Here is an 11843-nt window from a genome sequence, read left to right as displayed (position 1 = left end):
GGCTCGCCGCGCTCCCGCCAAAGCCGCGGTCACGGGGGCGCGCCGCAAGTCCAGGTCTCGCTCTTTCTGCTCCCGCCGAGCGCTAGTCTGGAGGAAGTCGGCGCGTCTCACGGCGCAGCAGCCTAAGGAGCCGCGCGGCCGCTTGGAGGCTGAAAAAAGGTCCGCACCGGGCTCGAAGCCCTTCCTGCCGGCCTCCCCACGCCGGGCCTCGGCTCCCCTCCTTTCCCGCTCCCGCCTCTTCTCGTAGGCTGCCAGACGGACCCAGCCTGCCTCTCTCTCCGCCTTCACTACCGGGTCATGCTGCGGAGGGAGGGAGCGGAGACAGTGGCGAAGCGGCTCCCCACCCGGCGCGCGCGCGCGGCCCTCCTCCCCCTCCAGCTTGCTCCCTCCTCCTCTGCCTCCTCCCCTCCTGCCAGTACAGTACAACTAGTACACACACTCACACACACACACGGACCCCGCCGCTGCCACTGCAGCTACCATGGATATCAGCTAACAACACACACCCAGGCGCGCGCGCGCTCCCACTCGCACCACGCAGGGGTGGCCCCCGGCATCCCTACCCTCCTTCCCCACCCCCACCCCACTCGCTCACCAGCTCGGCTACTGCTCGCTCAGGCTGCCGCCGCCGCCGCCGCCGCCGCCACCACAGCTCTCCTCTGCTGCGGGGCCACAGCCTTGAGTGTCATTCAAGGGACAGCACAACCTCACCCAAGCTCTCCTACCTCTGCCCAGCCGTCCCTCTCATCCTCCCCCTTCATCATCCACACTCCAACCAAAGAAGAGGGAAAGCACCGAACAGAAGGGGGAGGAAGGCAAAGTCTGCTCTTCTCACCTCTTGGCCCCCTTGCTCCTCCATCCTCGTTCTCTGACCACCAACTCCCCTACCCCAAAGGAACCCCTCAGGAGCTGAGGCGACTCACCCCACTGCCATGTCCAAAAGCTTGAAAAAGAAAAGCCACTGGACTAGCAAAGTCCATGAGAGTGTCATTGGCAGGAACCCGGAGGGCCAGCTGGGCTTTGAACTGAAAGGGGGCGCCGAGAACGGACAGTTCCCCTACCTGGGGGAGGTGAAGCCCGGCAAGGTGGCCTATGAGAGCGGCAGCAAGTTGGTGTCGGAGGAGCTGCTGCTGGAAGTGAACGAGACCCCCGTGGCGGGGCTCACCATCAGGGACGTGCTGGCCGTGATCAAACACTGCAAGGACCCCCTCCGACTCAAGTGTGTCAAACAAGGTGAGCGCAGCGGCTTGCTGGGTGCTTTGCCAGGCGGCTGGACGGCTCGAAGCGCAGAGCAATGGAAGGGTGGGCTCGCGTGTGGAAGGGGGTGTGTGGCGCGACGGTGGGTGAGGTCGAGAGAGTACCGGCAAAGCAAGTGAGCTTTGCAGGGGATCCGAACGGGGCTGCTAAATGGAAGGGAGGGGCAGGTTGCGGTGTGGCGTGCAACTTTGCGCAGTTAGACCCTCCAGTTTGGAAGGTGTTTGGCCTTGTGTGACCTCAGAGGTGCGGGCCAGCTCCCGGGGCAAATTGAATGTGCGTCAGTGGCTTAGCCCGCAGTGGATGAAGAGCTTTTAGGGAAGGGAGGAAGGAGGGCAGGGAGGAAGCACGGAACGAGGGAGGGAGAAAAGGGGAGGAAGGAACAACTTGAGGGTGCAGCGGCATCACCAGCAGGGTGGGGAGGAACAGAGGGTGGCGAGGCGGGCGGAGAACTACGCCCTCCTTTTGGGGAGCTGGACCGGAGACGCCTTGGTCCGCAGCCATCCCCTAAGGATCCCTCCCAGAGCCACTAGTTGAGGAAGAAGGGAAGGGACAGATTGCTTTGGGCGCTTTGACGGGTCTTCCTTAACTTTTTCCCTGCTTCGCTCCTCTGTCCCCCTCCCCCGCCCTCGGTCGTGTCATGTGGGCACCGCGCGTCACGTGCGCACTGACTAACCCGGGCGCTCACCCCGAGTTGGCCGGCGGGAGAAGGCTCGAGAAGAAGGCGCGGCACTAGGAGCGGGTTCTGGTGTTGGGGGTCGGGAGGAGAGAAATGGTTACCCGAATGTTCTCTCCTCAGGGGTTGCCCTTGTTGAGTGGAAGAGCTCTGTGGTTGGACTCTCTTTTGGCTTCCGATGTGAGGGGTGTGTTTCTGAGGAGGAGCTGGATGGAAAAGCCCCTTGGTTACAGCTCAGGCTCCCTCAGCTCCAACCTGGCTTAGATGAGCCTCACTTGAAGGCTGTGATGGGGCCTTAGGGAGACTGGGATCTTGCAGAACTCTAATTTAAACTCTGTTTTTGCTGAAGGGAAAATAGGTCCTGAAGGAGGGAAGAGGGAGATAAAAGTTTCTTGGAAAGAGGACAACTTTAACTAGAATAAAGTAGCTTATCTTTGTTTTCCTCATGTGATTTGTATTATGTACTGTAAGCTCATTTCATGTGCGCTGTGTATGTATATATGCAAATTCATATCAAACTAAAGGTTTCTTGTTGATGATTTTACGTTTGTCCTGCCTCAAAGATAAAATTGAGCATGCCATTGTCTGAATTTTGAACAACCACTTAATCTTACTGCATGACCAACTATCAAGAAACACTTAGGGAGATGTTCTCTAGGAAACCAGTTTAAAGAGTAAACAAGTGAAAAAGAAGTCTCGGCAAAATTTCTTAAATGTAAATTACCATACAAGAAAACATTTTCATTGGGGATTCTTGAGTATTAATAACTGGTGACTTGAGATAGCCTAACGTAAACATTGATTTGTAGGTCAACATAGCTCAATACTGTATGGAACTGAAGATTTATAAGTTAGGTAGGAAGGCTCAAATATAGGGATTCATGTTAACTTATTAAATGTCATGATATTATCTTACAGCAGTAGTTACAAATGTAAAGTTCTAGTTTTGAGTCCAGGAAATCCACCACACAATTAATGACCATGCTTTTATTGGCAGAAGCTAGGTATTTGTAGTGGTAAGTGGCAGCAAGAGTTAATGTGTTGTTAAATTGGACTAATGATAGTATCCTAATGAAGGGGATGATTGTCTTAGTATAATTTGCAGTGATGACCACAATTTAATGTTGTATTCTTTCTGAGCACTGCATTTTGAGATGGATCCTGGCAAACTGTAACTCTAGCAGCAAGAATGTGTCCAAAAAAGAAAGAAAGGAAGATTATTCGGTATTATAGATATATTCCATAAAATCCAGTAGTAAGACTTAACTTGGAAAAGTGAGGGCATGAAAGCTATCATTAAATACAAAAAAGCTATCAAATAAGAAAAGGAATTTTGACTATCCTGTGATAACTTCCATAGGGCAAAACTAAGGTAAATTTATAGAAATTTTTAAAGGATGAAGCATCTTTGCCTACATTAAGAAGATGACTTTTCTAAAACAGAGAGAAGAAGAAGATGATGATGATGAGCTTTCTTATATAACTTTCCAAAAATCTGCGGGCTATATTGTGAATTCATGAGCTCCCCATCATTTGGGGTCTTTATGAAGAGGCAAACATGACCAGATGTCGTGAATTCTATGTAAGATGGGGCCTGGACTGGATGTCATTTAAATCTTGCAATGATTTGATCCAAGGTAGTCTCTGATCACCCAACTTCTTTATAATATCTTATCTGAAAGAGTACTGATTTTAGAACTCATGGAATATACAAATATAAAGTGATATATTTAGGGAAAATTCTCTTTTCTTTCTCTGTTAACTCTCAGTTCTGGGCTTCACTTGGTCATTGATGATTGATGCTTGTAATGATGTTCATAGAGCCCCCTCAGGAACCTGATTCACATCCTGACTGATCAAAAAAGAAAAAAAAAATGCTCGCTTAACTGTAGTAGAAAATCTAATCTTCTTGTATATTCTCTAAATATGATGATTCATATAAACTATTCCCTTGTTGAAATCATTCTTTCCCTTGTCAAACAACAGATAGGTTTATTTTATTTATCATTGTAAGCAAAGTGAAATTTTCAGAATGTTAGATAATGGTGCCTCTGTGTCTTGGGTTTCACTACAGATTTTACTTGCTGGAAAAATATTTAGAATCTCTTGGCTCAGTATTTTTATTTCTAGTGAGTCAGTAAACTAGCATAGTTGAAAAACTTTAACATGGTTTGTTCAGAAGTTGTATTTTTAAAATATGAATGAGATAATTGATTTCTGAATATTCATTTAAACACTGGGAATTATATAGAAGCTACATATATAATCAGGTAAACTAAGGCAGATTTTCCAAAGAAAAGGAGATTTTTAAATAACAAGAATATTGATAAAAAGTGCACCAGATAAAATTGCACTGTTTACTCAATTTTTATTTACTTGTTTGGTTAATTTGACATTACAGTTGTAACAATTTTATTTTATTTTTACTTGTATTTATTTTTTGTTTCAGCACTGTATTTATTTTTTAAAAATTTTTAAAAATTTTATTAAGTTTTGTATTTTAATTCCAGTGGAGTTAACATACAGTGTTATATTAGCTTCAGGTATACAACACAATGATTTAACAATTCTTTTAGTTGTCATAATTTTAAATTATAATATTAAAAAAAGTGAACTAGTAGGATTTTAAGACATACTAGACAAAGTCGATGTGTCATAATTTTCCTACCTTATTTAAATGTCCTTAAAACCATTTTTAAAAGCCACTTAATTAAATTCAAGGGATTCCGTTTTTAATTTAAGCTGCTTTTAATCCACACAGTGGTGAGTCATATATGAAAAATACCACTTATTGTCACATCCAATTATTTTTTATAAACTCTGGCTTTTTAGTTTATAATGCTTTTCTCACCAAAGCATTTAATTCTAAATTAGCAGTTCTGTTCCATGATCTCATTAATGCAGCAGACCCAGTTGAAGGAAGTGTCTTCAAGGGATTTTGAGATCTGTGCTGAAGTGGTAAAGATTTTTCTTTCTTTCTTTCTTTCTTTTTTTTAAAGTTTGCCACTAAAGTTCACAGCAGCCAGTTACATAGACCATTGTGTCCTACATTCCTTGCACTATGGCTGCTACTGCATCTAATCCCACATGGAGACCTACATAGCCTGGACTTATTTGCCCATTTAGGATCTTACAATGGAAAATAAAAGGCAAAAAGTTTTCTAATTCTTCCCATGTGGAAGAAGGGCCAAATAAGGCCTTTGAAATTCAGTTCTAGAGATGTACATTGCTCTCCCTCCTATTGCTCCTTTCAAAGCTGCTTTCAAAGGAAAGCAGATCCACATGTATTAAGAGTCATGCTTTCTTCTTGACTGACTTCAGGCTAGTATCATACAGTTAAACCTCTATGCTGCTTTTTATTTGGAAAGGTAAAAGTAAATTATGTCGAATTCTCTCCAATAAAGGTGACTTGGCCTCCATTTTAAGGTATGTGAATTTTATTGACCAATAAACAATCAAATTGTTAGAACAATTTGACCAGTTAATTATTTTAGAATAAAACATCTTTAATGTTTGGGAACCAGGTTAATGAGACAATTATCTTTGAGCATTATTTATGGATGATGCTACTGTAGTTTCTGGTGTATGTACGTAATTTAAATGGTATGACCTTGAATGGTAAATATGACTGTTTGCTTTTTTATGTGTGTGTTTTGAATGAGAGTAATTTCAGGATGAAATCACAGGTGAAGTATTTAAGTGCCACCATCTCAGCTCTTAACATTTATACTGTGTGATCTTTTGGCATATTTATTATGCTCACTTTCCTTTTTAGTTTCTTGAAACTCACACATTCACTCCCATAATTAGCAAAAAGTTTTCACATTTGACAACCCCGAATGCTTATAGTTTATAAACAGTGGCTTTCAAATGCATAGCAGACCCCGGTTGAATCGTTTCCCTCAAGAGGTAGGATAGAATAGTGGTTATTTAACCACTACTTGGGTTTGAATCTCAAGTATGCCACTTACTATGGGCTATATAAGCAAGTTATCTAGCCTGGAGTGGTTAAGAGTAACTTGAGAATATTAAATAAGTTATGTATTTAAATAAGATAGTGTCTGGCAGATAATAAGCATTACGTAGTATTGCAAATAAATGTTATTCCAGACATTGGTCATTTTGAGCTAGTGACATATGAAATGTTTTTAACTTTCAAGATATTTTACTCTTTATTGAAAACTAACTGAAATATATGAAGTGATTGACTAATTAATAGTATGAGTAATTTTCAAGTAGTATTCTTGAGGTTTTTCTGTAGAGTAAAATAAATCCTTTTCTTTGTAAAACATTAGTGTGAAGAGTAATGCCATTAAGTGGAATGGAACATATTTTTACCTTTTAAAAATAACTCCAACTGATGCTGCCTTTATGTGTAAAGACTACTGTTTTATATTTATTTTCATATTTTAGCCATTGTTTGTTTTCATTCAGTAGTTTATTTCCTTTGTACCCATATCTTTTCTTTTAAGCAGTTGGTGAATATATTGAATCATTTACTCTAGGCTTGACAAGCATTGAAATCCTATTAGAATTCACTAATTTAAGTTTAGGAATTTATTTATACTTTTTACATGTGACTGTTTTAGACACAAGTATTATGTTTTAAGGATGAAGTTTTACTTCTCAGCTAGAAATCAAGTACCTCATAAAACAAAAAAAGATTTAATTCATAAGTGTTCACAGTACATCATATATAATAAAAATGCATAAAAATTCAGCAAAGAGCTTACTTTGCATTTGTGAGAATGTCAGTAGTTTAATATAAATTCTCTATAGTAACACTTTCAAGATGAAGCAACCAAAAATATATCTACCATCAGCCCCCCAATGATTTTAGAATTTTAGTTGAATTAATCCTATCTTTGAATTCAATAGAAACCTCTAACTTGAAGCTCCAGTGTCTAATATTAAATTAAAAAAAAAATTTCTTAGCTACAATCTGGCTATTTACATGACAAAAACATGGAACAGGGTCTTACAAATTTTTTAGTATTGTGACCTTTTAAAAATGATTTATTTCATTTCATTCCCAACTCTCTCTCTCTTCTGCCTCCAGTAAGGACCAATGTGATATTTCCTTTAATAAAAGTAAATTTGAATTAATATCATATAGATAATTTAATAATAGATTCATAATTAATGAATTCAATTAGTAAAAGACATACATCTGCTAAAAAGTGTTGTAAAATGCTCACATCATCATAGAGAATTAGTAATTCCATTATTCCAATATTCCATTATTGCATTTCATTGACACATTATCAACTCTTTTTAAAAAATTCCATTATTATATAAATTTTTTAAAAACTTAAAAAATTTGTATTAAATGTAGGATATGGTATTGACTGTTTTGGATAGTCTGGAAGAAACAGAAGAATTTCCTTCTTTGAAAACTGACTGAATATTCACTCAAATGCATCCAGTGTCTTGATTTTCAAAGACCCAGTAGGCTAATGAGTAGCTATTTTAAATAAATGATCGGATTTATTTCAAAATTTATAATTATATGGTTGCTCTATCTTGGAATACATTATTTCTTGTAATTGTTATATGAATCCATGTGAGATTTTATGTCATTTTATTATTTTGGCCCACTTAAAAAAATCAGTGTCAAAACCATGGCAGTTCATTATGTATCCAATAATTGCCAAAACCAAAAATGGTGATAGAAAAAAATAAACTTTTATAGTTTCAAATAAAAGATCTTCTATAGACAATGATTTTTTAATGACAAATTTGTGGAAGAATTTTTTTCAAACCTCCTAACTGCCTGTAGTGAAATTTGTGCATACGAAATCAGATTTTTCTTTAAATAACCATGAACTTTATTAAGTGACTCTGTGGAGTGAGCAGGAAGAAGCAAACTTATTTAATTTAAAAAAGTATATTTTATTTATCTATTTTTCACATTACATTGTGTTTGAAGAAATTTCTTAAAACATGAGTTTCCCAAATGTAATGTTGAATTATTTATGTTGCCATGGATTATGAGTAGCATAAAAGTGGTTTGCACTTTACATTGTCACTTCATAGATCATAGAGATTGTCTGAGTAAAAATGTTAAGTGTAAAAAATATATTTTTTAACATTTATTTTTCCTTTTATAGGTGATCAGTGTTGCTTATCCCAGTATTTTGTATTGCTATGCCTAGGAAGGTTTATACTTAGCTGGAATATACATGAAAGAAGGATAACAAGTGCTGTTGAAACCCACATTTTATCTAGCAATATAACCTAAACTTTTTAAAATCTGATTAGCTAGATTGCAAGCATAAGCAAGTTTCAGGTATATGAAATGTCCAGTGTTACGTCAGTGAAGCCTTCTGATCAGTCCATAGTTGACCCCAGTTTGCCTTTCTTTGCAGTCTATGCTGTAAAGATGTTAAAGCAACTCTTTACTACACAACATTTCTTTAAAAAGTAACCAGCATTTAGGCTTTTTAAAAGGTAACTAAAACCACCCAAAAGTCCTGACTTATTTCCAAAAGCACCTTGAACATGAATAACTATATATAATCTTGTCTTTCTAGCAAGTCAGGTACTTAGGGGGTGGCCATTTTGTTGGTGTTAGGATTGGAGCCTAGATAGAAAGAAGTTGATCCCCCTCTGGAAGAGCAAGAATGTTATCAAGATGCTCTTACCTGTCGGCAGTTAAAGTATTAAAACCTTCTTTCTTAGTATTTCTTCTGAAACATCTGTAGCTGAATCTCCTTTTCCTCTTTAGTTGAAAGTGCCTCTGCTTTTCTTTAGTGTGGGAGATCACTCTAGTGAACAGCAGATTTATTTTGTTTCTTTGTATACATGGGAATTACACACATACACACAGGCATGTGGGTGCACACACACATTTTTCAAACACTAAGGTTTAATGCCAGTTTTTAAATCAATATTCCCAGAAAGATATTTATGCATGTGAGGATATAGTCTTATTTTAGGGAAAGAGTTACATCAAATTATTCCATGTGTGATAAATCTAGCTGAAAACCTTGCATAGCCACCTATTAATTTTCAACTGTGACTGGTATTTTTAACCCTTATTAGCTCTGACAGTGGGAGACCATAAAGACATAACGAAATCAAGTACCCAGATGATTTCTAAGTTTTATATATATTAGTCCTTAAGAAGTGATAATGAGAAGTCAGATTTTAAGAGTTTGGAATTTGATTACTTTTTTATTTTATTTTATTTCATTTTTAAATTAAAAGAAAGATTTTATGTATTTATTAGAGAGAGAGAGAGAAAGGGAAAGCACAGAGGGAGAGTGAGAGGGACAAGCAGACTCCCAGCTGAGCAGGGAGCCTGACATGGGGCTCCATCCCAGGACCCTGAATTCATGACCTGAGCCATAGACAGATGCTTAACCGACTGAGCCACCCAGGCACCCCATGAAATTTGATTATTTTTATTTGCATGGCCAAATAGCTGATGGACTACATAATGCCTAGGATAACGCTCTAATGTTAAGGTAACAAAAGATGGGGAGGGACAACGGGCATGCTTATTCATCATCATGATAACATATTTACAGAGTGGTTTTAATTTTCATTGATTTAAATGTCTCAGAGTAAGGTGAGAGGACTGGATCCAACATGCTATGGATATAAGGTATATTACAATTCTAAAGAAGTACTCATTTAAAAATAAGTTAAATGATGCCTAATTTATAAGTGTTTAGCTAAAATACATGTACAGTACTGCTTTAAGTTAAAGATGTCAAGAAAACCTAAGTTTAGTTAGCATGAATCCTAAGAGATTTTGTTATGAAATGGAGAATATAATATTTTGAATTACATTGATGTGTTAAATTTACAGCCATTTTCTTTATGTCAAATTAATCTACTGTGGAGTGATACTGTTTATGAATCTATAAAGTGCACATATACCATAAAAATCTAAGAAAAACTATATAAAAATTAATGATATTGTTGATGGCCCACACAATATGCTAAACTACTACTATGAATCAAGAAAATGCTTTATTTTTAATTTTTTTTATTCTCGTCCCACCTCTCCCTTTTAAAAATAATTGGAAAGTCTTCATTGTATAGTGTGAAGAGCATCATGATATCCTTTATCCTTGGGGAAACTAACTCTTGGCATTGACTAAGGAGATGGTTTGCTTCAGTTGAATATGCTTTCAGACTTTAGAAAGTTATTAGGGAGACATTGTTGGTTTTCTACCAGAATGCATTTCTTCTCCTCCTGCCTCCCTCCTTATTAATAGAATGACAGTTTTATTCAAGTATCCACACGTTGATGTGCTGCTATGCCATGTGTTTCATATTAGGTTGGCCTCATCCCAAGGGGATGAATTTAGATTAGTGTAAACCAAGCATGGTAATTTCATCTCTTTGCCAGTGATTGTTTTAGGAAATGGCTTATAACCCAGTTCTAAGTAATGAAAAGTAAGGTGAATCCCCTTGGGGACTTTCTGAGAAATTTCTTAGTTCTTAAAATAAGATCCAGGACAGAGCTATTCACTTTTTTTGTCTGTGGAAGTTTCTGCACGTGGAGGTGATGCCTGGAGCAACTATAGCTGTCTTGTGTTCATGAGGAGAGCTACCCAAAATGTGGAGATTGGCAGAACAGAATGATAAAAAGCTACTGGCTCCTTGATGAACTGCTAAAATAATGAACCCTGGACCAGCCCTATCTTAGGACTTCTTGTTATTGAGGTAATAGTACATAAGATAAGCCATTTAGATTGGGTTTTCTGTTATGTTGCGACCAAAATCTTCTGATTGATATAACTGAAAAGTGTTATAAAAATAGATATTTCATTCCTATATTATTGTTTTGAGGAGCAATGGTGAAGATCTTTTGAAAGGAGAAATCTATTTGAAGAATAAACCAAGATGTATTTTCCTGTTAGGTAACCTCAGTCAAATTCTAGGTAAGCCTTCATTACCTCATTCAATTTTGCTCTGGTTGGACTCTGTTTTAAATACCAGAAAATTTTAACCATTCTGAAGTAAAATATGTCAGAACACAAATTCACTTTAACATTATCCAAAATAGAGCATAATCAAGAAAGCAAATCAGCTACAAAAATACACTCACAATGCATGCCAAAACCAACTTGAAATATTTTTTGAATTATGGAGTGTTTACAAATGTCTGTGCCATTGATCCAGGAGTGTATATAATTATAAACTGACTCACCAAAAATGTTCCAACTCCATTTTTCCAGGAGTAGAATTCATTTACTTATCATTCAGCAAACATTTATTGGTAACCTAATCTCTAGCAGACACTGAACTAGAAAATGGTGATAAAAAGATGAATAACCCTTCATTAAGACATCATCCACACCCTCAAGTAGTAACATCCTATTGTATACCTGAGTGATATGAGTTAAGAAGTTTCTTTCATCTTTTAAATATACTTTTTATGATGTAAAGAGAATAAAAGGTAGGAAAACAAAACATTTTGGAGAAAAAATATGGGTATGGGTTAGGAGTTCTTAGTATTCTACATCATGGATTACAGTTCAAGGGGTTACATAAACTCTGTATGTGTGTATTTTTAATGTTATGTTCTGGGAAGTGTGCTAGATAATGACCATAGAAAGGTGTGTAAATCATGTTTTCCCTTCAGGAATTTCACAGTGCAGTGTAATAGTTAGGAGCATGGAGCTTTGGAGACAAACAGGTGTGGATTCCAGTCACAGTTTTGTCCCATACTAGATGTAAATTGAACAAATTGTTTTACATTTTTATAAATCAGCTTCATCCTTTGTAAAACAGGTATTATTGCAGAACCTACTTTATAAAGATGTTATGAGGAATAAATGTTATAATGCCTATAATATGCATAGCCCAGGGCCTGGAGTATAGTATAGCTTCAAAATTATATATAATAGTATATATATATATATATATATATATATATATATATATATATATATAT

At 37.8% G+C, this 11843-nt stretch overlaps 1 protein-coding gene across 1 annotated transcript in view; it reads left to right on the top strand.

Annotated features, from left to right (window-relative positions):
• The first annotated feature begins 932 nt into the window (after positions 1 to 932).
• MAGI2 (membrane associated guanylate kinase, WW and PDZ domain containing 2) overlaps positions 933 to 11843 on the top strand; it is a 1351041-nt gene continuing 1340130 nt past the window's right edge. Inside the window, exon 1 of the mRNA XM_044920220.1 lies at positions 933 to 1233. Coding sequence (XP_044776155.1) covers positions 933 to 1233 — 301 coding nt within the window. The remainder of the gene's footprint in view (positions 1234 to 11843) is intronic.

The sequence above is a fragment of the Neomonachus schauinslandi genome, chromosome 12 (genome assembly GCF_002201575.2).
Source record: "Neomonachus schauinslandi chromosome 12, ASM220157v2, whole genome shotgun sequence".
Classification (NCBI taxonomy): domain Eukaryota; kingdom Metazoa; phylum Chordata; class Mammalia; order Carnivora; family Phocidae; genus Neomonachus; species Neomonachus schauinslandi.
Note: the sequence above shows the minus strand (reverse complement) of the source record. Positions and strands in the feature narration are given on the sequence as shown.